This window comes from Geotrypetes seraphini, chromosome 12, assembly GCF_902459505.1.
Source record: "Geotrypetes seraphini chromosome 12, aGeoSer1.1, whole genome shotgun sequence".
NCBI classification, from domain to species: Eukaryota; Metazoa; Chordata; class Amphibia; order Gymnophiona; family Dermophiidae; genus Geotrypetes; species Geotrypetes seraphini.
In genome coordinates, this window is record NC_047095.1 from 47,227,350 (window position 1) to 47,251,763 (window position 24,414).

The 24,414-nt window shown below is 42.7% G+C and overlaps 1 protein-coding gene across 1 annotated transcript in view; it reads right to left on the bottom strand.

Annotated features, from left to right (window-relative positions):
* CACHD1 (cache domain containing 1) overlaps positions 1 to 24,414 on the bottom strand; it is a 389,271-nt gene that overhangs the window by 29,046 nt on the left and 335,811 nt on the right. Inside the window, exons 22-24 of the mRNA XM_033916184.1 lie at positions 19,896 to 20,012; positions 16,949 to 17,100; positions 1,660 to 1,821 (exon numbers count right to left, since the gene is read on the bottom strand). Coding sequence (XP_033772075.1) covers positions 1,660 to 1,821; positions 16,949 to 17,100; positions 19,896 to 20,012 — 431 coding nt within the window. The remainder of the gene's footprint in view (positions 1 to 1,659; positions 1,822 to 16,948; positions 17,101 to 19,895; positions 20,013 to 24,414) is intronic.

Consider the following 24,414-nt stretch of genomic DNA (forward strand, 5'->3'; position numbering starts at 1 on the left):
AAATAAATTATATTTACTTGTGCATGCAAAAGCCCTTTCATGTGGGGATGTTAAAACAGTGTGCAGTCTTTTCTGCTAGAAGTAAAACAAGAATGCATATGCACATCTACTGATACATAAAAGGGAATTCTATAACTATGCAGTTATGTGCATCCTGCCTTTTGTGCGTCTAAGTGCACAGAAAAGTGGAACATACATGTATAAGTGTATATTGTGCTATTGTAGAAAACATACCTATGGGCTGGGCATGGCATGGGTGGAGCACAAGTGTACTGTATCTCCAACTTACATGCACAATTTCTAGAATGCTTTAAGTTACGTGCGTTGCAAGCACTCTTAGGTATGCCATTACACCAGCAATAGACCAGACATAAAAAGCCTAATGGTTAATGCAGTGAGCTGGGAACTGGGTTTGATTCCCACTGCAGCTCCTTGCAACCCTAATAACGTAGATATATTGTAGAGGCTTCTACAGCAGCTGAGGAAGCATTGTTCTCAGTCATCCATGAAAATGTTGGCATATTGTGGAGCCATATGGGTTTCCATGAGAAACCAATGACTTGCAGATACAAGCCCTCTTCAAATTTGAAATAGCTGTGTGTGAGGATAAAATGGCAAGTCTGGTAGTCAGGTAAGCTGCGGCAGCATCTGGGATGATGTTCCTGATGGCTTGCAGTCTCTCTTCTTAGCAGATATTGGTGTAAAGGGAATCAACATCCTTGGTTGCAAGATGGTATCCTCTGAGAGGTGGCTGGCAGAATGGAATTTCCATAGGAATTCAGTTAACTGAACTATGCTGCTATCACCACTTGGTTTCCACATCCTGCTGTGAAGTTTCCAATATTTTCTCTATACTGTGTATTCTGTCCCCCAGTACCCTCATATATTTACTCACCTCCTGAACTTTATTTCATGCATCTGATGAAATGGATTATAGTCCTTGAAAGGTTATGCCTCAATAAATTAGTCTATAAGGTACAACCTGCCTCTGTTATTTTTGTTATAACACACTAACACAGCTACCCCTTTTAAAGTTTTTGCAAATTAAAGTGCTATGGTAACTGTGAAGAGTGAAGTCTTAGGAAAATAACTATACTGTACACAACATACTGTATGGCACTTAGCAAACATTCTGCACCAGAAAAAATTCCAGACATGATGCAATCCCATTCCATAACCATCTTGACAGTCATATGATAAGCTGTGACCAGTTTAATGGACCTACAGTAAAACCTTGGTTTGTGAAACATGCTTGTAATCAAAAGTACTCGTATATCAAAAAGAATTTCCCCATAAAAAATAATGGAAATCGTACCATAACCCCAAAAATTTAATAGGAAATACTGTACTGTAGTACATACTTGTATTGCAAGACCTCACTCATTTAGAACAGTCACTACACTCCCGCAGCATCAGAGAGAGAAGAACCATTGGCTCAGTTGTGATGATGTGCTGTGCTTATACATGCTCGTATTCCAAGACATCACTTGTTTATCAAGTTAAAATTTAATAAAACATTTTGCTCGTCTTGCAAAACACTCGCACACCAAGTTACTTGCAATCCAAGGTTTTACTGTAATAATAAAATAAAATTTCTGGAGACTCTATTATTTAGTGTTCTACATATTTTTTTGTTCCCAGTATGAGATCTACACTGACCCTGAGTTGCAAGAGGGGACATGTGTTGGTGATTCCGCCGGTGGATCTGGTGACGATATGCATATACAGCCAGAACAAGCACCATAATGCATCCCATTATTCCTCCAGCGACGGGGCCAACTGGTGCACTTTTGATCATATTCAGTGTGATTACCTCATCACCTTAATAAAACAGTAGGAGAAATATTAAGAAAAATGGAGAAAGCTATAAGAGAAACTTGAAGCTGTTTAATAACAATTATACTGCCATCTTTACCTTCAGGAAAACTGCAAAAACTGGTAAGGTTGGTGTGTTCTTTTGCTAATTTCTACTACCACCTACATAACTTCTGCTGTATGGAAATGCAGCATTTGTTTTGTATTCTTACTGCAATGCAAATTAATGTGGAAAAAAAACCCTCCAAGGACAATATGTAAATTCATTAGTCCATCATCTGAATATATAGCCAAAATGAGCAATACTGAGCACGTGTGCTAACAGCTTCCAATGCCCTGCAATGCATATGTGACTTAATGCAAGGACTACCTATCCATACAAATTAATTTATATAATTTCATAAGTCTACAACAGCCTACACCAACCTCTATTCAGGGAACTGACATGCATGTAAAATATTTGTAGCACCTATTCTTGACTGAGATTTTGAAAGTTAATTTTCAATTATTAGAAACACCATACAATAAACTCTTGTAAGCCTTGCACTGAGGAAGTAAAGAGACATTGGTCTCCTCTTACTAAAGTGCATTAAGCAGTTAATACAGGCATTTGCACATGTTTGTGCTAACTTAACATAGTAGCTTAACACTTATGTGTCCTTTTACAAAGCTGCAGTAAAAGGTGGCCTTATGCAGATGTTTCCCATGTGCTAAGGTCATTTTTACTGCTGCTGGAAAATTTTCTTTTTCCTTATTATGGCTATGCATGTTTCCATTAGTACATGGCCATTACCAAAAAATTAGCACATGAGCCCTTACCGCCACCTATTTTGTAGGTAGTAAGGGCTCACATGCTATTCAGTTAGATTGCAGCAATGTAGATGTGCTGACTAACACAAAAATTCCCACAGTCTGATTGCAGACATGCCTCCTTCCAGAAAAATAAAAATGTTTTCCCATGGTTTGTAAATGCACGCATTTTAAACTTACCGCAGGACACCTCAACGCATCCTGTGGTAAGTCCTTTTTAAGATGCAATAAGCATGTACTAGTGTTTACTACAGTTTAGTAAAAGAAGCCCTTAGTACATGCTATTATTCCAGGCAAGCAAGAAGCATATTCTCACATGTGGGTGACATCATCCACAGAACCCAGCATAGAATGTCTAAAGCAGGAGTGTCAAATTCAATCACATAAGGGGCCGAAATCTGAAAAAAAGGCTAAGCCACAGGCCGAATTTTTAATTAAGATAATTAGGGGGTCCTTTAATTAAGGTACGCTAACAGATTTAGCACGTGCTAAATGCGCACCTTAATAAAAGGACCCCTAAGTGACTAAGGCTTAGTCTTAGTAGAAGTATAGGGTTACAACGTTTCCAACCCTACACCAGCTCTGTGGTATAAACAAAATAAATACTGTAATCACAAAACAGAAAATAAAATTATTTTTTCTATCTTTTGTTGGTCCCAGGTTCTGGTTGTCTTCTGATAACTTACTTGCCAGAGTCTCCTGTCCATTTGTCGTTTTCTTCTTTCTCTGTGCTAACTATCCATCTTCCATCTCTGTCCTCCCCTTCTATTTCCTTTCCCTCCCCCGGAAGTCTGGTATCTTTCCTTTTATTCATGTCCATATCCGCAGCTGCAGCGATGGACCCCACCATCCCCAGATCTACCATCTGTCCTTTTCTCATCTACCCTTTCATCCAGCATCTCTCCCTCCTTTCCCAACCACCCCAGGGTCCACCATCTCTCCATTTCTCTTCCCAACTACCCTTCTATCCAGTATCTCTATACCTCTTCCACACTATCCTTTGTGTCCAACTTCTCTCTCTTTCTATTCCTTCCCTCTCTCCTCTCTGTTTTATTTCTTTCCCACCCCACCTTCCACTCAGTCCGGCATATGCACATCTGGACCTTTCTTCTCTCCCGCCGGGTACTTCTATACCAGGGCCCGCCCCTGTCCCGATGGCCTGTATATTTTCCCCCCTTCTTCCCGGTCTCACCTTCAGATTTGGCCTGCCTTTCCTACCCTCCCTCCATCCCGGCTTCCTGGTCTCCTCTGGCCACCGCTGCTGCTCTTCACTCGTGTCTGCCTTCACCTGGTCTCCTCTTCAAAGCAGCCTGCTGAGGATTGCCAGCCAGCTGTAGCAAACCTCACAGACCGCTGTCCACCTTGGTAGCATGTTCTCTCTAACGCGATCCTGCCCCTCCTCTGATGTACGGGATCACGTCAGAGGGAACATGCTACTGAGGTGGACAGCGGCCTGCGAGGTTTGCTACAACTGGCTGGTGATCCTCAGCAGACTGCTTTGAAGAGGAGACCAGGTGAAGGCAGAAGCGAATGAAGAGCAGCAGCAGCGGCGGCGGCAGCGGTTCGTGCCGGTTGGCCAGATTTACTATAAAATTTAAAATGTCTGGCAGGCCAGATTTGGCCTGTGGGCCAGAGTTTGACATGTCTGGTCTAAAGTGAACTGTCACTTTAAGAAATTAAGAGACTGTCCATGCTACACATACACAGATGCCTTCCCGCCCACTGCCAGATCGCGGGACCATCAGTTCTTTGTTTTCCACAAGTGGAGAAACCATAGTTTGGTTTTCTCTTTACACACCTCTCGACATGTGTTGTATTCATTTTTCACATACATATTTTATACACATTTAATTTCTGTGTGTATTATATGCATGCTTTGTGCCTTCCTGTAAAAATTTTTCAGGATTAAAGAACAGAGTGCTTTTAGGTCTATACCTACTAGTCTCCCACTCCTTGCTGAGGAACCTCGTGTAGGCAGTTCTTCTCTCAAGTCCTTTACTCCCCCCTCCCCACCCGATAAGTTTTAGATTTTTATGTCAGTTTTGAAGTAGCGTCGAGAATGGCCAAATCCAATGCTGAGGCTTCTCTTCACAGCCAGGGCCATCGACTTCAATATCCAGCTGTACCTCAGCTACTTCAGTACTGCCGCCATTGGGGGGATCCACATAAGAAAGCTAAGCAATACAAGCACTGTTCCCCTCCAATGATGCTGCATCACAAGCATCATCTCCATTGAAGGAACAATGACCTGATAACTCTGCACATGCGCATTCTGTGCTGACTACTATACAGGCACATTTTCCAGTATCTGTTCAGCAGCAAGTGCATTTTGTGCCACCTACTGCACAAACACCAGCTTTACAGCAGCAAGCACATTTTGTGCTGCTTGCTGCATAAGTGCTATCTCTACAACATCAAGTAAATTCTGTGCCAACTGCATAGGAACCCCAGTTCCAGCAACCGGCCCCATATATACCATCTACGGTACAGGCCCCTTGTCTCCAAAATCATCTGAATCTGCTGCTGTGGAATGGGCTAGCCAGTCTACTGCAGTTGCATGCTGTACTAAATCCTATCAATATGCTCCTAGCCTCGACTGAGTCCGTGCACTCATAGATTGTGCACATGTATTAGGTAAGCTTAATGAGGGCATCGATAATACATGCCTATCACCTGTGTCTATGCCCGCAACATCATCAGGGGTGGGATGGGGGTGGAGCACGTCATCTGATTCTCAATGGCCTTCTCGGCAGCCATGTCGACGTTTCCCCCAAGGTCATAGCTCTACTTCTAGGCATCATAATGCTGCCAGACACCCTGCTAAGCGCTCCCCTTATCACTCCAACCACCGTTTTAGGTCTATGGGGCAATATGATGATGACTATGATTCTGACTTGTCTTTTCTTGTTTCTAGCATGTCGGCATACAATGATGATTTCTCTGATGACAGTATTCCAGATTCAGCTTCACTACCTGATCAGACTGTCTCCTGCCAGTCTTTCCTTCACCAAGTTTATCAGGCAAATGGGGCAAGATCTCCCAATTAAAATGAAATCTGAAACAGAACCTACTGCAGAATTCAAAGAGGCACTCAACTACAAGGAGTTGCCCAAGCACTGCTTAAAGGTTCCTCTCCACAACCTCATGTAGGAGGCCTTGCTCAAAAACTGGGAATCCCCCTTCATATACCAGTGGCTCCAAAGAGATTGGATTCTCTTTATAAGCTTCAATCTGCTCCTGGATTTGACAAATCACAGCTGCAACCCCAGTCCCTAGTGGTAAATCCTTTTTAAAGAAAGCACACAGCTCTAAAGCCTATGCCATTGCTCCTCCTGGCAGAGAAGGCGGTATGCTAGATAAGTTTAGTCACAGGGTGTTCCAGGGCTCCATTCTCATGAGCAAAAACCTGAATTACACCTTCTATATGTTCTTCTACATGAAGTCTCTTGTCCAAAGGATGTCTAATGATGACAAGTACATACCCTCTAAAGTACAGTTTCTTACAATAACAGGTTTTATCCAGTTACAGCAGGCAGATATTCTCACGTGTGAGTGACGTCACTCGCGAAGCCCTGTATGGATGGTGGTAAAAGTTTACTGTCACTTTAAACTTCTTAAGCAGCTTTGAGACTGCCTGTACCGTGCATGCATGAGTGACTTCCCATCCAACGTTAGCTCATGATTCCTCAGTTCTGTAAGCAAACTAAGAAGCCAACCAGAGTAGGTGGGAGGGAAGTGAGAATATCTGCCTGCTGTCCCCGGATAACACCTGTTATCCCAGGACAAACAGGCAGCATATTCTCACTGATGGGTGATGTCACCGACAGAGCCCCGGTACGGACCATTTTAAAAAGTGCATTGCCACTTTAAGAATTTAAAAAGTTAGCAATAGCCCGAACCGCACATTCGTGAGTGCCTTCCCGCCCAATGAAAGTGTGTGGTTCTTCAGTTTCTTAGTTTCCACGGAGCTAAGAAGTCGCATTTCAACGGCTGTTGAAAAATTTTCTTTTCGCTGCCTTCCTGCACTTGCGGTTTTCTAACTTTTTAGTCAGTTTCTTCTTTTCTTTCATTGTTAGTTAAAAAAAAAAAAAAAAGAACTAAACAATTATAGTTTATTTTTTTTTTTCTTTTACCGTCGTCGGTTTGGCTTGGTGGGGCCTTATGGATTGCCATACTGTTTTCTCTCCACCTTATGGCTGTTGTTCCATGCAGGTTTTTCCTGCTCAATTTTTATCTGAGTGGTTGTTTTGCTGGGGAAGTTGTCTTCACTGACATCCTTCAGTAATTCTAGCAATATCGGGACCTCGGCCTTGCCATTTTCTTCTTCCCCTTCTTTTTTCCTCATCAGCGCATTTTCATGTGGGTTCCTCAGAAATAGTTTCTCATCGGCGCCGTCAGGAATCCGGCACCCGCCAATGTCAGTAATCCGGTGCCCATTGCACTTCTAGTATCGCTTTTCCAGTCCACACTGACATGGATTTTGCTGCTCAGGCCCAATCCTATCTAGGTAAGTTGGCTCGCAAACTTCTCTTTTGGGCTTCAGGTCATTGTAGCAATGAGTTTAATCCTGCCGACCTTGGTCATTGTAGCAGTGAGTCTAAACTAAACCTTAGGTTTGTATACCGCACCATCTCCACAAGCGTAGAGCTCGGCACGGTTTACAGGGTTAGGTTGAAAAGGAGCTACAATGAAGGGTTATAGGAAAGGAGCTAGGAAGATAAAGAGGGACAGGGTACCAAAGAGCGGGAGGTGTTAGATTTTTGAAAAGAGCCAAGTTTTCAGGTGTTTGCGGAAGGATTGGAGCGGGGATGTGAGGTTGTTCCAGAGTTCTGTGGTTCTAAAGGGGAGGGATGTTCCTAGTTTTCCTATGCGGGATATACCTTTTGCAGAGGGGAATGATAGTTTTAGTTTTTGGGAGGATCTAGTGGAATTAGGGTAGGAGGTGTTCCAGAAAAGTGGGATAACGGGAGGAAGGATGCCATGTAGGATCTTGAAAGCTAAACAGGCACATTTAAAGAGGACTCTGGAGTGAACTGGGAGCCACTGAAGTTTGGACAGGAGTGGGGAGACGTGGTCGAACTTGCCTTTAGCGAAAATAAGCTTGGCCGCGGCGTTCTGGATTAGCTGAAGTCTATGGAATTTTTTTTAGTTAGGCTTAAATAGATGGCGTTGCAATAATCCAGTCTAGAGAGGATGGTGGATTGAACAAGGACGACGAAGTGAGAATGATGAAAGTACGATCTCACTTTCCTCAGCATATGAAGACTAAAGAAGCATTTTTTTACCAAGAAGTTGAGATGGTCATTGAAAGAGAGAGAGGAGTCTATGATGATGCCAAGGACTTTGCTTGAAAACTCAAGCTGAAGAGTGGAGCCGGAAGATAATGGGATGGAGGTGGGTAAATGACCTAATATTGGGCCGAGCCAAAGTAGTTTTGTTTTGGACTCGTTCAATTTCATTTGTACAGAATGTGCCCAGGATTGAAGGTTCATTATACATGCGGATATGTTCTCAGCGAGGTTAGTGAGGTTCGAGTTGGTCTCAAGGAGGATGAGGATATCGTCAGCATAGGTGTAGAGAGTTTCCAGGGGGGATAGATGAAGGAGTTTCAAAGAGGACATGTAAATATTGAAAAGGATAGGAGAGAGGGGTGAGCCTTGCGGGACTCCACATATCGGATTCCAGGGAGGGGATGAGGTACCGTTTATGTTAACGGTGTAGGAGCTTAAGCATAGTGCCTTGATACAGGCATACTCATTTTGGAAGCGTGGAGCAACACCGATGGTACTGGTTCATGGGTCAAGGGTACCAGTGTTTTTTTCTTTCCTGCTGAACAATTTTTTCCACCCCGCTCGTGATGTGTGTCTCGATACTGGCATTTTCATCTCTGGAGCGTAGCACTGATGGTACCAGCGAGGCAGCCAGCGTTACCGGTGTTTTTCTTTTTCAGCAGTTTTTCCCTTCATGTCTACAACTTCGGTCCACACCGACATGTTTAACTGTATATTCAGTTGTTCCTGTCGACGTCTGTGTCAATGTCGACGTCTACATGTTCAGCTGTATTTTCAGTTGTTCCTGTCGACGACCATGTCAACACCTTTTTTTCTGGTGTTAATCCGGCTGAGTTCTTGCCACCGGTAGCACTTTCACAGGAGTCTCCTATGATTCTTATGACTCATATATCGCGATGCCGGTCTTCTTCAAGTTGCCGGCGTCAGTGTCAATTCGGTATGGGAAGGCTTTGCAGTCATTAAGCTGTCTTCAGCTTTTGAGATCGACTCTCTCACTGTATAGTTTGGGATTGACTTTCTGAGGGGGGGGGGTTGTTTTTTGCACATACGGGTGGTTTTTTCTGAGGGTTGCTAAAGTGCCTTTTTTCCACCATTGGTTGTCTACCACACGTTTGCAAGTGTTTTTAACCTTTCTTGCTTTTGAATAAGTGGAGTTTTTTTGCCAGATGAAGCTGAACTGAGGCTTTTTCTCCACATTCTTTTCTTTTTCTGAGCGAGTGGGGTGTGTGTGATTGCTCGTGTGTGTTTGGTTGGTGAGGTGGCCTTGCAGTGTTTCAGAGGCCCCTGTTTGTTCCATATAGGGCATAATTTTGAGTTATAGTGATTATATATGTCCTTTTCCTTAGTGATTTTGGAGTAATTGAAATCACCCATTATTATAGTGTTGCCCATTTCTCCAGCTTTCCTAATCTCTGAAAACATTTCTTAATCTGTCTGCTCATTTTATCCTGGGAGATGGTAGTATAACCCTACCTTTATATTCCTTCCCTTCACACATATGAGAATATGTTGCCTGCTTGTCCTGGGATAAAGCAAATCTTATGTCCCAAGCATGCTTGATATCATTTTTATTTGCTGAAATTATGTGATAAGGCTGCACCTTGTATCCCCTTTTTCTAACTTACCGGTACTGCTCCGGACTCTAAAGTGATCCTATTCAAGATGCCTCTAAATCTATGCAATGTCAAGAGAATAACCTTGTAAGATGAGGTTGTAACATTACAAATGTAACTTATATTGTGATTGTAAATTGTAACCCATTCTGAGTTCTTTGGGGAGGACGGGATATAAAACAAACTAAATAAATAAACAAACAAACAAACTTACCTATAAAGCACAGTTACTTACCGTAACAGGTGTTATCCAGGGACAGCAGGCAGATATTCTTGACTGATGGGTGACGGCACCGACGGAGCCCCGGTACGGACAATTCTAGAGTGATCTCACTCTAAGAACTTTAGAAAGTTCTAGCTCGGCCGCACCGCGCACGCGCGAGTGCCTTCCCGCCCGACAGAGGCGCGCGGTCCCTCAGTTAGTATAAGCCAGCTAAGAAGCCAACCCGGGGAGGAGGGTGGGACGCAAGAATATCTGCCTGCTGTCCCTGGATAACACCTGTTACGGTAAGTAACTGTGCTTTATCCCAGGACAAGCAGGCAGCATATTCTTGACTGATGGGTGACCTCCAAGCTAACAAAAAGAGGGATGGAGGGAAGGTTGGCCATTAGGAAAACAAATTTTGTAAAACAGATTGGCCGAAGTGACCATCCCTTCTGGAGAATGCATCCAGACAATAATGAGATGTAAAAGTGTGAACTGAGGACCAAGTAGCAGCCTTGCAGATTTCCTCAATAGGAGTGGAACGGAGGAAAGCTACAGATGCTGCCATTGCTCTGACTTTATGGGCTGTGACGGAACCTTCCAGTGTCAGTCCGGTCTGAGCATAACAGAATGAAATGCACGCTGCTAGCCAATTAGACAACGTACGTTTAGAAACGGGGCGTCCCAAATTATTCGGATCAAAGGACAGAAAAAGTTGGGGAACTGATCTGTGGGGTTTCGTACGCTCCAGATAGTAAGCAAGAGCCCTTTTACAATCCAAAGTATGCAGAGCTTGTTCCCCAGAATGAGAATGAGGTTTTGGAAAGAAAACAGGTAGAACAATGGATTGGTTGAGATGAAATTCAGAAACAACCTTAGGGAGAAACTTTGGATGTGTACGCAGAACTACCTTGTCATGGTGAAAAACCGTAAAAGGTGGATCTGCAACCAGTGCATGAAGCTCACTGACTCTCCTGGCAGAGGTAAGAGCAATAAGGAAAAGTACCTTCCAAGTGAGAAACTTGAAAGGAGAGGTAGCCAAAGGTTCAAATGGAGGCTTCATTAAAGCGGAAAGAACCACATTGAGATCCCAGATAACCGGAGGGGCTTTAAGAGGTGGTTTCACATTGAAAAGCCCACGCATGAACCTGGACACCAGGGGATGAGCTGAAAGAAGTTTTCCATGGACTGGCTCATGAAAAGCTGCAATGGCACTGAGGTGGACTCTGATGGAAGAGGACTTAAGGCCAGAGTCAGACAAAGAAAGTAAATAATCCAACAACGTCTCCACTGCTAGGGAAGTGGGATCAAGATGATGAAGAAGACACCAGGAAGAAAATCTCGTCCACTTTTGATGGTAACATTGCAGAGTGGCTGGTTTCCTGGAGGCATCCAGAATGGAACGAACGGGCTGAGACAAAAGAGTATCAGTCGAAGTCAGCCCGAGAGATACCAAGCTGTCAGGTGTAGAGACTGGAGGTTGGGATGTAGAAGGGTTTCCTGCTGTTGCGTAAGCAGAGATGGAAACAGAGGAAGAAGAAAGGGTTCCCTGGAACTGAGTTGAAGTAGAAGGGAGAACCAATGTTGCCTGGGCCACCTCGGAGCAATTAGAATCATGGTGGCTCTTTCCCTCTTGAGCTTGAACAAGGTTCTCAACATGAGAGGCAGAGGAGGGAAGGCGTACAGGAACAGATTCGACCAGTCGAGGAGAAAAGCATCTGCTGCTAGACGGTGCGGAGAGTAAAGTCTGGAGCAGAATAGGGGCAGCTGGTGATTGTGAGGAGCTGCAAAGAGGTCTATCTGAGGAGTGCCCCATTGAGTGAAGATGGACTGCAGAGTTACAGGATCGAGTGTCCACTCGTGAGGTTGGAGAATTCTGCTGAGTTTGTCCGCTAAAGAATTCTGTGCCCCCTGAATGTATATAGCTTTCAGGAAGAGATGGTGATCTATGGCCCAAGTCCAGATCTTCTGGGCTTCCTGGCATAAAAGGCGAGAGCCTGTCCCACCCTGTTTGTTGATGTAGTACATCGCAACCTGATTGTCTGTGCACAACAGAAGGACCTGAGGAAAGAGAAGATGTTGGAAGGCCTTGAGGGCATAAAACATCGCTCTGAGTTCCAGGAAATTGATTTGATGCTTCTTTTCCTGGGCTGTCCAAAAACCTTGAGTCTGGAACTCGTTCAAGTGAGCTCCCCATGCATACAGAGAGGCGTCGGTGGTGATGACTAGTTGATGAGGAGGCTGATGGAACAGAAGACCTCTGGATAGATTTGAGGATACCAACCACCATTGAAGAGACCGACGAAGAGATGATGTCACAGATATGTGTCGTGAGCAAGGATCCGTCGCTTGGGACCACTGAGTAGCAAGGGTCCATTGAGGAGTGCGCAGGTGAAGACGTGCGTGAGGTGTGACATGAACTGTGGATGCCATGTGCCCCAAAAGTACCATCATGTGTCTGGCTGAGATGGAAGGAAGTGAAAGCACCTGCTGACATAGAGACTGAAGGGTCTGAAGACGATTGGATGGTAGGAAAGCTCTCATTAGGAGTGTATCCAGGATCGCTCCAATGAATTGAAGTCTTTGAGTGGGGATGAGATGAGATTTGGGTAGATTGATCTCGAACCCCAGAATTCGTAGAAACTGGATGGTTTGGTTGGTGGCCAGGAGAACTGCTTGAGCGGATGTGGCTTTGATCAACCAGTCGTCCAGGTAAGGAAATACATGAAGGTGGTGAGAGCGTAGAAATGCCGCTACCACAATGAGACATTTGGTGAATACCCTTGGAGAAGAGGCTAGACCGAAGGGTAGCACCTTGTATTGGTAATGACAATGATTGATCATGAATCGGAGATATGGTCTTGAGGTTACATTGATCGGTATGTGAGTGTAAGCCTCTTTGAGATCGAGGGAGCATAGCCAGTCGTTTTGATTCAGAAGAGGATAAAGGATGGCTAAAGAAAGCATTTTGAATTTTTCCTTTACCAGATGTTTGTTGAGATCGCGAAGATCTAAAATTGGTCTGAGATCTCCTGTTTTTTTGGGGACTAGGAAATAACGGGAGTAGAATCCCTGCCCTTTTTGATCTAGAGGAACCTCCTCTATAGCGTTCAGAAGGAGTAGGGATTGGACTTCCTGAATAAGGAGGGCAGATTGATGACTGTGCAAAGCAGACTCTTTTGGCAGGCTTTGAGGTGGAAGAGTCTGAAAGTTGAGAGAGTAGCCGTGGCGGATGATGTTGAGGACCCATTGGTCCGAAGTGATTACTTCCCACCGGCTGAGGAACAGAAAAAGTCGACCTCCTATAGGCTGAGGCAGGAGAGCAGGAATAGGGATACTGGCTATACTGTGGAGAATGAAGTCAAAAGGGCTGTGACTTCTGCTGAGGAGGTTGTTTCACAGATTGTTGCTGCTGCTGCTGTCTGGGAGGCTGACGTTGTTGTTGCCTCTGACGCCTGGGTTGCTGAGCAGTGGCAGGTAATGGACGAGCTGTGAAGCGGCGTTGGTAGGCCGACTGCTGTCTATATGGTTTTGGTGGAGGAGGCTTCTTTTTATTTTTAAGCAGGGTATCCCAGCGCGTCTCATGAGCAGAGAGCTTTTGTGTGGTTGAGTCCATGGAATCCCCAAAGAGCTCATCCCCTAGGCACGGGGCGTTGGCTAACCGATCTTGATGGTTAACATCAAGCTCGGATACCCGAAGCCAGGCCAAACGGCGCATAGCCACCGACATTGCTGTCGCTCTGGATGTAAGTTCAAAGGTGTCATATATGGATCTAACCATAAACTTACGTAGTTGGAAAAGAGACGACAAGCAGGTATGAAATGATTGATGCTTTCGTGAAGGAAGATACTTTTCGAAAGAAGCCATGGTGGTAAGGAGATGCTTTAAATAAAAAGAGAAATGAAAAGCATAATTACTAGCCCTATTTGCTAACATAGCATTTTGGTAGAGCCTCTTACCAAATTTATCCATGGCCCTTCCTTCTCTGCCAGGAGGGACAGATGCATATACACTGGCTCCTGAAGTCTTTTTAAGGGTGGATTCGACAAATAAGGATTCGTGTGGAAGTTGAGGTTTGTCGAATCCAGGAATGGGAATTACTTTATATAGAGAATCCAGTTTACGTGGGGCCCCTGGGACAGTTAAAGGAGTCTCTAAATTCTTATAGAAAGTTTCCCTCAAGATGTCATGAAGGGGAAGTTTCAAAAATTCCTTTGGAGGCTGGTCAAAATCAAGAGCATCCAAAAAAGCTTTAGACTTTTTGGATTCAGCCTCCAAAGGAATGGACAAGGATTCACACATCTCTTTCAAAAAACAGGAGAAAGAGGAAGTGACCTGTTTGGAGGATGGGTCAGGGACAGCCGAATCCTCCTCCTCTGAGGAACATTCGCCTTCAGAAAGAAAGGGTTCCTCTGAGTCTCCCCACAGATCAGGGTCCCTGACATGGGAAGAATGGTCCCGAGACTCAGGTGTCGACGTTTGTAAGTGTCGGGTCTTGCGCACCGACTTACCCGACCTCATCGATACCGAGTCAGGAGATGTTATCGGTCGCACCGGTGCCGAAGTCTGTACCGATTGATGGTGAGCTCTCGGCTCCGGTGCAAGGACTGGCATCGATACCGATGAGGTTAGTTGATGCGGCACCGAAACAGTGGAAGCGGGTAACACGGGTTCCACAATCGGTATCGATACGGGTTGTTCCACAATCGGTACCGATAGCTCGGTGCGGGCCGGCACCGGAAGGTTCGGTGTCATGATAGCAGGAAGGAGCCGTTCTAATTGCTCCTTAAGCTGCGCCTGAAGGATGGCCGTAATGCGGTCATCAAGGGATGGCACCGGTACCGCTTTTTTCTTCTGCGGTACCTGCGGTGCCGCTCGACGCCCCGGAGATGAGGAGCCCGATGTCGAGGGACTCACCTCTATAGGGGCGGAGCGCTTCCGCTGGCGTCTTACAGGCGGCAGGATTGGACTCACTGCACTCGAGGCCGGGAGACGTTCCAGCGGGGAAGGCTTCTTAGCCGGCTTACCTGACTGTTGAGACGCCGGTGTGGAATCACGCGGCGTCGAAGACGAGGGTGCCGACTGAATCGGTGCCGAAGCCGGAGTCGAAGGAACGGGGTCGGACATCTCGGCACCGAACAGTAATCGCTGCTGTATTTGGCGATTTTTTAAAGTCCGTTTTTTTAGAGTAGCACAGCGGGTGCAAGTAGAGGCCTGATGCTCAGGACCCAAACACTGTAAGCACCAGTTGTGTGGGTCCGTGAGAGATATAGGCCTAGCACACCGCTGGCACTTTTTAAAACCCGGTTGAGGGGGCATGAAAGGAAAAACGGCTTCCGCCAAATCGAAGGCCGAGGCTTCGATGGTGGCAGAAGGCCCCGCCGGGGAAAATCAAATTAAGAAAAAGAAAAGAAAAATGTTTTTTTTTTTTTTTTTTACAAAAAAGAAAAAAGAAACCAAATAAGGCCAATTAGCCAAAAGTTTACGCGAGCGGGAAGGCAATAGAAAAAAAGTTTCAACAGCCGTTGAAAAAAACGCGTCTTCTTAGCTCCGCGGAAACTAAGAAACTGAGGGACCGCGCGCCTCTGTCGGGCGGGAAGGCACTCGCGCGTGCGCGGTGCGGCCGAGCTAGAACTTTCTAAAGTTCTTAGAGTGAGATCACTCTAGAATTGTCCGTACCGGGGCTCCATCGGTGCCGTCACCCATCAGTCAAGAATATGCTGCCTGCTTGTCCTGGGATAATAGGTGTTATCCAAGGACAGCAGACAGATATTCTCATAACCTGCCCACCTCTTCTTGGTTTCTTAGCTTTGGTACTTAACTGATGGTCCTGTAAGCTGGCAGTGGGCAGTAAGGCATGTGATGTATGGACAGTCTCTTAATTTCTAAGAGTGACAGTTCATTTTAGACATTTCTTGCTGGTTCCTTGCTGTAAGAATAGCTGCCTGCTGTCCTTGGATAATACTTGTTACAGGTAAGTAACTGCTTTTCCCACATTAACTTTCAAACGAGGAATGGGTACAGATTGTGCCTTAAACAACATGTGGTGTGATACCATATGTTAACTGCTAATACAGCAGTGAACGCCACCTCCATAGTGCATAGTGTATCTGTGTTATCTGCAATGCAGTTAATGTGTGATAAATTTATTGTGTCCGCTTTAACTGGATAGGAAGATGCTGGGCATGCCAACAACATTTATTTATTTATAGGATATTTGAATAGAGGGGAAATATGGGGGGGGGGGGTTATTTTTATTATTTCATAATATATGAATATACCAATAGTTTCATTGTAATGGTACTTGTATGTAATATTGTGATGGGAGGGATGGGAGGGGAGGTTTTTCTATTTAATAAGAATAGTTTAAATATTAGGTTTATTACATAATATTCAAAATATTATAGAATATTAATTTGTAATGAAATGTTATACTTAAAGTGTTATATGAGAGTTAATCAAGTGTGTATTTATAAGTTCATATGAGTTTATCTGCTACACTTGTTGTAATGTGCAAAAATGAATAAAGAATTTAAAACAAAAAAACATATTTATTCAATTTTCTATACCATCCCCCAGGGCAGCTCAGAATGGTTTACATGAATTTATTCAAGGTACTCAAACATGTTTCCCTGTCTGTCCCGGTGGGCTCACAATCTATCTAATGTACCTCGGGCAATGGGGGGATTAAGTGACTTGCCTAGGGTCACAAGGAGCAGCGTGGTTTTGAACCCAAACCTCAGAGTGCTGAGGCTGTAGCTTTAACCATTGTGCCACACTCTCCCCCTAATTTAATGCGAAGACATAAGAACATAAAAATAGCCTTACTGGGTTAGACCAATGGTCCATCTAGGCCAGTAGCCCACTTAAGGTGGTCAATCCAGGTCACTAGTAACTGGCAAAAACCTAAATAGTAGCAACATCCCATGCTACTGATCCAGAGAAAGCAATGGCTTCCCCCATGTCTGTCTCAATAACAGACTATGGATTTGCAATTACTGTGAATTAATTTGGCTACTGATGTGTGTGATAAGTGCAAAATTTTAGTAAAAGGGTCCACTGTTAACTGAAGAGGCCATTTTTTCTGTTTATTTTGCCTTGGATTTTAGCAAGGTGTTTGATGTCACTTGTATCAATAATTGGTGAGAATTACATGGCCTCATATCCTGCATTAGATCACTCTGCTGCACATTTTCTTGAAGACTACAATTACCTATTGAACTCAGGTCATCAATGTAAGGGCTTTTGGCTCCCACAATGCCTCCGAAGCACTCTTTCTGGATTGCACAGTAGGCTTTATCCAGATGGGATTTTCCATCACTATCCACCATACACCATTCACAGTCCAACACTCCGAAACAATCACTGTAACAGAAAACAGAAATTGTTCAAAACTAATCTTTGCTTGAAACTTGAACATCTATTTTTTTTTTGCTTGCTATACCTGGCTCATGTCATATAAAAAGAAATGGCTAAGTTAAGGCTAAGAAAGCAACAAGTATGATAAACTTGAGTAGTTTTACTCCTTTGTCAAATACTACAAAATGCCTGTTTTCTGAAATTGTTGGAAGGAACGCATTAATATTTGCTTAAGTTCAAGATTCCCAAAAGAATTCCATATAAAGAACATCTGCAAATTCATACAACAAAAACCCTGAAAACATCTGACCAGCATAAACATTCTTCAACTCCCTTCATTCTAGGAAAGTTACATGTCTTACAGTTGATGTTTCCCTCTGCTCTGTTTAGTAAATACCTCGGAAAAAAATCACCCCTCTATCCTACAAACAAGATTTAGAGGCACCTCTCATGTTGTTACTATCACCTCTCCTGGACTTAAGTATAACCATTGTCATCTTTCATTAATTCAAGTCCTCTTTATGTAGAGATACCACCATCAAACCTCCAGATCACAAACCTTTCCCCATTTTTTGTCTGGATAAAATGCTTAACATACTTGATATTGTACTAATGTTTCAGAATCTGTTTCCTGAGATCCTACTCACAGCCAACATAGTAATGTAAAGACATTCCATGCAGCTGAAAATACAGAATCAGACAATCAATCTGGTCTAAAGAAGCTGTTCTGGCTTCAGTCCTTTAAAATCTTTAAGCCAGTGTGACAAAGTGCCTGCATAAGTTGGTGGGTTTTTTTGTTGTTTGTTTGCTTTCTAGTTTGGAAAGTTATAATTCTATCAGAAACAAACCACCATTATCAAATCAGAGTTGAAAGGAACTCTTAATGTAGCAAAAACTAACTAAAATATCTTAGCCTGGTCACGTTATCTTTGTTCATATCCTTGAGCAGTATTCTTGGCTCATGAGCTTTCTTGACATAAATAAGACCAGAAAGACTATCAAGTAAAGATATGGTAGCAGTATACAAAATCATGATTGATGAGCATAATATGGGGCCCATTTACAAAAAGTTGTAAGGTTTTGCTATTAATGCACATTATGGGAAATTCTTTGTGGTAATGTTTTGCATTGAAAGGCAGTGTAGTTAAAATGTGGAGGGAGGGGGAGAGCTGATGCAACATTAACATCTATTAAGACAGCAACTTACTGCAGAAAGAAATTAACTATACCTCTGTATTTATAATTTCTATGGTTCATTTACAGAAGTTAGATAGCTCTAAATCTAATAGAAGCTGGCACTGTCATCTTGAAGCTGGGACATTAGATCATTTATTATTCTATTGTCCATTGATACTTGCCTTTTGGAAATCAATATGGGGTCAAATAAATAGTTTGTTAGATAATCCGGTGGTATTATCCTATGACACCGTATTGTTTGGCATGTCAATGAGGGCTAAAAGTCAAATATCCTCTAATAATAAGCTTCTACTCATTATGACAGGGGTTGCCATATAACAGATTACGAATAATTGAAAAAATAGGGATAGGCTGAATTATAGCTTTTGGTGGAACTCTTTGGGGTCCTTTTATCAAGTTGCGGTAGGGGTTTAACGCGCGTAATACCGCGTGTTAAACTGCCTGCTGCGCTAGCCGCTAACATCTGCATTGAGCAGGTGTTAATTTTTAAGCCGGCTGCGGGGGTTAGCGCATGATGAAATGTCCGACGCGCTATCCCCGCTAGTGCAGCTTGATAAAAGGACCCCTTTGTGTCACATATTCAAAATGGAAAGGATAACTGCCGTGCAGCAAGGAAATTTTAAGAAATTTCAGGTTATTTGGGAGCCATTAACAAGATACTGTAAAGATTGAAATTAATACATAGAATAAATATTAATTTTTTTCCCTTTTGTTCATACACATCCAGAGTGGGGTGGGGGGGTTGGGAATATTTTATGATTTCTTTTGCTTATGATTAATTGTTGGGTATAAGGGAGGGGGGATATTTGATGAGAGCTATAATTTTATGATATATTAAGTGATGTTAAAGTATAAAATGATTGTATTTTACACTTATTGTGAGTTTTAAAAATGAATAAAGATTAAAAAAAAAGATCTTCAATGTGCTAGTGGGGACTCAATTTCTGCTAGTACAAAAAAAAAACCCCAACACCGCCACTGGAACCAAGCAATGTATAATATGCAAATACAGACCCAACCATCTTTGGCTCCTCCTCCACTAACACAGCTTATGTTAATGGAGGAGGAGCCAAAGACTGAATAAGAAAGGGGAAGGAAAGAGGAAGTTGAAGCATATGGAGTAGGGAAATGGGAGAAAATGTCTACATATCCATAGCCACAAACTCACATCCCAACTAACAAATCCACACACAGACACAGCAGTGCTCCCCCAATAAAGTTTTGCTAGGCAGATAGCATGAAAGAGTAGCTTGGTGGGAGTGGAGAAATACTGCACAGTGTCATGTAATTGTCTCATGGTGGGGAAGGGATTAGAAGAGAGGAGATGGTTTCCATAGAGAGGAGGGGAGAGGAAGGGAAGATAGGAGATGGCAGCGCAGGAAGAAATGCGAGGGAGAAGCTTTATGCAATTAATCTTGAGATTAAAATTTAATCAGTTAACATGGTACCTTGCTGTTAGAGCATCTTAAAAACTATATTTAAACAACTAACTTGATTTAGTAAATAGGCCCTTAAGTATTTAAGCAATTCCTTTTCCTCTTCTATGGATATCCATTTATGTAGCATGCATACCATGTAATGCAAGACAAATATATTGCACATACCCACTTTCCATTCTTTCATTACATCTAGTGTTAATACACTGAGGAAGAGCATCTTGCAGACTGGGATCAATTGCTGTTAGTGTCATTGGTTCCTGGTGAACTTCACAGCTAGGATTCCTGCATTGTGATTCAAACAATGAAGAGTTTACATTGACAATTCTTTCCTCATACAAAACTTTACATATGCTTTCAACCCACCCATAACCAACCTTGCTGCTGCAATTTGTACTAATTGTAATGCCCTGCTCCTTGTTTTAGAAATACCAAGGTAAAGAGTGTTACAATAGTCTAATTGGGATAATACCATCCTTTGGACAACAGTTCTGAAATCAAAATGAGAACCTAACAATTTCATACAGTATAACATGTGAGGTTGACCAAAACATGCTTTACAGTCTTAACAATCTGCCATTTCATAGTCAAAACTGGATCCAATAGAACCCCCAGAACTGTCATCTCTTTCTTCACTGGTAATTGCAACCCCAGTACATTTATTGAATCAGCCATATTTCTTCTCCGTTCCATCCAACAAACAACACTTCTGTTTTATCCACATTCAAACTTAAACCATGCTCACTCATCCGTTCTTCTAACCTCAACATGATGATGATTTCTGACACGAAAGCAGAGGAATTGTCTGTGCGGGGATGTGTGTACATGCCTCTTTGAGGTCTAGAGAGAACAGTCACTTGTCTTTGTCTAGAAGTGGATATAATGTCCCTAAGGATAGCATGCAAAACCTCTCTTTGACCATGGAGGTTGAGAATTGGACGAGGGCCTCCTGTCTTCTTTGGGATTAGGAAGTATTTTGAAAAGAACTCCTGGTTTTTCTGGCAAGAGGGTACTGGCTCTATTGCACCGAGTTAAAGAACAGCCTCAATTTCCTGAAGAAGAAGGGAAGTCTGTTCAGAATTGAAAGAGGACTCTCTTGGAGGGTTGTTTGGAGAAGTTTTGATAAAACATAGAGAGTAACCCTCCTATAGAACTTTCAAAACCCAAGCATCCATTGTGACTAGAGTCCAAAGATGATAGTAAATCAAATGATGACCCCTGATAGATTGAGGAGGGGGTAGAGTGGGAAAAATTGTGGCTATGCTCTCTAGAAACACGTCAAAAAGACTGCATAGACTTGTGGAGCAGTTGGTTTTTTGAGGCCGCTGAATCCTTTGTCTATTTTGTGGTGGAGCCTTGGAAGAGGACGAGGTAGCCGAATAGTGTCTCTTGTAAGGAGTGGAGGGTTTTTTTTTGTTTTTTTAAAATATTTTTATTCATTTTTCATCTTATAACAAGTGTATCAATAATTGACAATTGAAATTAAATACATCACTTGAATTTCTATCATATTTAACATTAATACATAAAATTTAACCCCTTCCCTCCCACCCTTACCATAACATATGCAATCAAATATCTCCTATAAAATATTAATTTCTATTGAACCAAACATTTAATATAACCAGATATTTTTGCCTGCCTTCCTGTTTCTGCAATCTTTTGTAGTTTATGAAAGCTAACCTCTTATTCCTTACCTTCTCAGCTACTACTTTGAGAACCAAAGCGGCTTTCTTTTCCTCTTACTTTTACTTACTTGCCTCACAAAAAGGTTTGCCACACTTACAATTGCTCCTTTCAGTTTTGCCCACCACATTTTCTTCCAGACGTTCCCATCCAGACAATATTTCCTTGACGTGAACCCCCATCCGAATAAAGTTAGTTTTTTTAAAGTCTAGAACCTTTGCTTTTGAATGAGCCCTCTCTATACCCATCTTAATATTAAACTGTACCATGCAATTATGAAAAAAAGCACGAAAAGTAATAAAGTAGAACTTAAACTCTAAAATAAGAAAATTAACCTGAAGGCAGAAAAAGATAAGGTTTTAATAATGCTACTGTTAGTTAATGTTTTATTGTGTTTGTTCTGTCGAAACATGTTTTAGCATTTTTAATATGTATGCATATAATTTTGTAAACCGCATAGTTTTTATGCGGTATATAAATTTTTAAATAAATAAAATGTCGCAACAGGAAGGCAAACTCATTTGGACAAAGTCCAGACAGAACTTCTTTGCTCTGCAGTAAATGAACAACTGAGGTACCGCGAGCCAGCGGTGGGTGGGAAGGCACTCATGCGTTCGCAGTGCAGGCAGTCTCAAAGCTTTGCAGAAACTTAAAGTGACAGTATACTTTAACACTGTCCATACTGGGCTCCGTGGATGACATCACCCACATGTGAGAATATGCTGCCTGCTTGTCCTAGGATAACCCCATTTATCTATTGGAAAAAAAATGAAAAGCAAAATATCATCGACATACTGTTGATAATGAACTTGCAATTGATCAAACACCTCCTCAATTGATGCCACATAAATATTAAACAATAATGCTGACAATGCTGAACCTTGGGGCACTCCCTTTCCACTGGGGCCTCTCTTGAAGCCTTAACATCATCATACACCCAAAAAGTATGGCACAACAGATAAGATCTAAACCTCTGCAATACTGTTCCTTCCAGTCCTAATCTTTCCAACTTCTACTGCATCAAATCTAAATCCACAGAATCAAATGCACCAGATACATCAATAGAAATCATATACAATAGGTTTCATGTTGATTCATACCCTGCCGTAAAACGTCCACCAGAGACAATAACAGGAGTTCCACACTTTGTACCTCTCTGAAACCAAATTGAAAAGAATTTAAGCAATCCACCTTTTCAGTAAAGGAGACAATCTGGTCTAAGACCATTTTCTCTAACACCTTTTTCAAAAAAGGAACCACTGAAATAGAACAAAAATTAACCATTTGTTTCAAATTGGCACCTTTCTTCTTCAAAACCAGTATAACTGTAGATTGCTTACATCCATCAGGATAAATTCTCTCCAGGAAAAAAAATGTTTACAGAGTCATCAGAAAAGGAGCTACTTTTCCTGCCAATTGTTGAATAATCCCTGCTGAACAAATATCCATTAACGTACAGGTTGGAGTGCAGCCTTTAATAACTCTCACCATCTCCTCATTTAGAACTTCAAATTCAGTCCATTTCTCAGCACCAGACATCATATGTGAAGTTGTATTCAATATCTCCCTTAAAGGAGACACTTCAGCATTTCCTTTAAAAACTCCATATAACAATCCACATCCGGTCCTTCACTATTTACCACTCTCTTATAACCATGTACCAAATACCGAACTGTATGATACAGCTCACGAGGTCTATTAACTGCAATCTTTATCCTCTCCTGAACAGATTTTGTTTTTTCATTCTCACATAAACACAGATATTCTGACAATTTGATCTTAAAAGTATCATAATCATTGGTATCCCTTGTTTTCATCCATATTTGTTCTGCCTTCCTCACTATTTGTCATACCTGACTAATTACTTCTGATCTCCAAGGCTGTGGCCTATAATTCTCTTTCACTGTAACAATCTTTACCAGGGCTACCATATCCAACGCCTTAGTTAATGTCATATTCCAATATTGTACCATCTCATTCACTGACACTGAAATATCACAATTCAATATAGGAATCCATTCCTTTGCCAGTTGTGTTACATCAAAGGTGGGATGAACATTTTTCCTAATCATTGGCTTTTTCTTCTTGAACTCCGGTCTTAAATAGAAACTTAGCAGGGAATGATCCGACCATATTACCTCTTCCACACTAACATCCCCATCCAACAACTCTATCTACCTTTCTTGGAAAAAATTCAGCCTCCCTCCTTCACAAATTCAGTGAAGGAGATCTCCTCAGAGAGAGACTTTCTCCTCTCATGGGGAAGATCTGATGGTATACCAATGGTTTCTGGTCAGATGCCTGGGAACAGTCTGAATCAGACTCCTAAAAGTATTCCTATGGGAAGACCTGAATCTGTGCCCCTAGTGTTGGAATTATAGATGATGTGGGGTGTTGCATGTTAGGCCTTTTCTATTGAGAAAGTTTGTTAAATTACTTCTAAGAGATTGCCTTGTCTTTTTTTCCTACCCCCTTCTATTTTTGTGGGATAAGGTGGATTGAATATATTTTTCAAATAGTACAATCTGATAAGTTTGCTTCAGTCAAGGGTTACTTGTAATATAGAATTATGTGGTATGAGACGAGATCCAAAATGGCCGCAGACTGATCGGGCTGTGAGGCACGTCTGGGAGCTCTGTGCAGAATTTTGCTAACAGTCAAGTTACCTTCTTTTTCTTCACCGATGCCGAAATGGAGAGGGAAGAGCTCTGCTGGGGTCTCGCAGAGCTCTTCAGCGACCGGATTTGGCAACATAGAGGACCTCCTACGACGGATGCAAACCAACTCGCTGGCAGCGTCGGAAACGCTCCTGCTGGAGACTCTGCGAGCAAGCGGATCAGCAGCGTTCTCCCTGGGATTGGACACCACACTGAGCCCCGATGCTAGGGCTCTGCCCCCACGCCCTCGGAACACCAGCTCGCCGCAGACGGTGCAGCCTGAAGGGATTCAGCAGCTGCAGCAAGTCTTGGAGGCCGGAGAGATCAAGGAAGGCAGAGCTGAG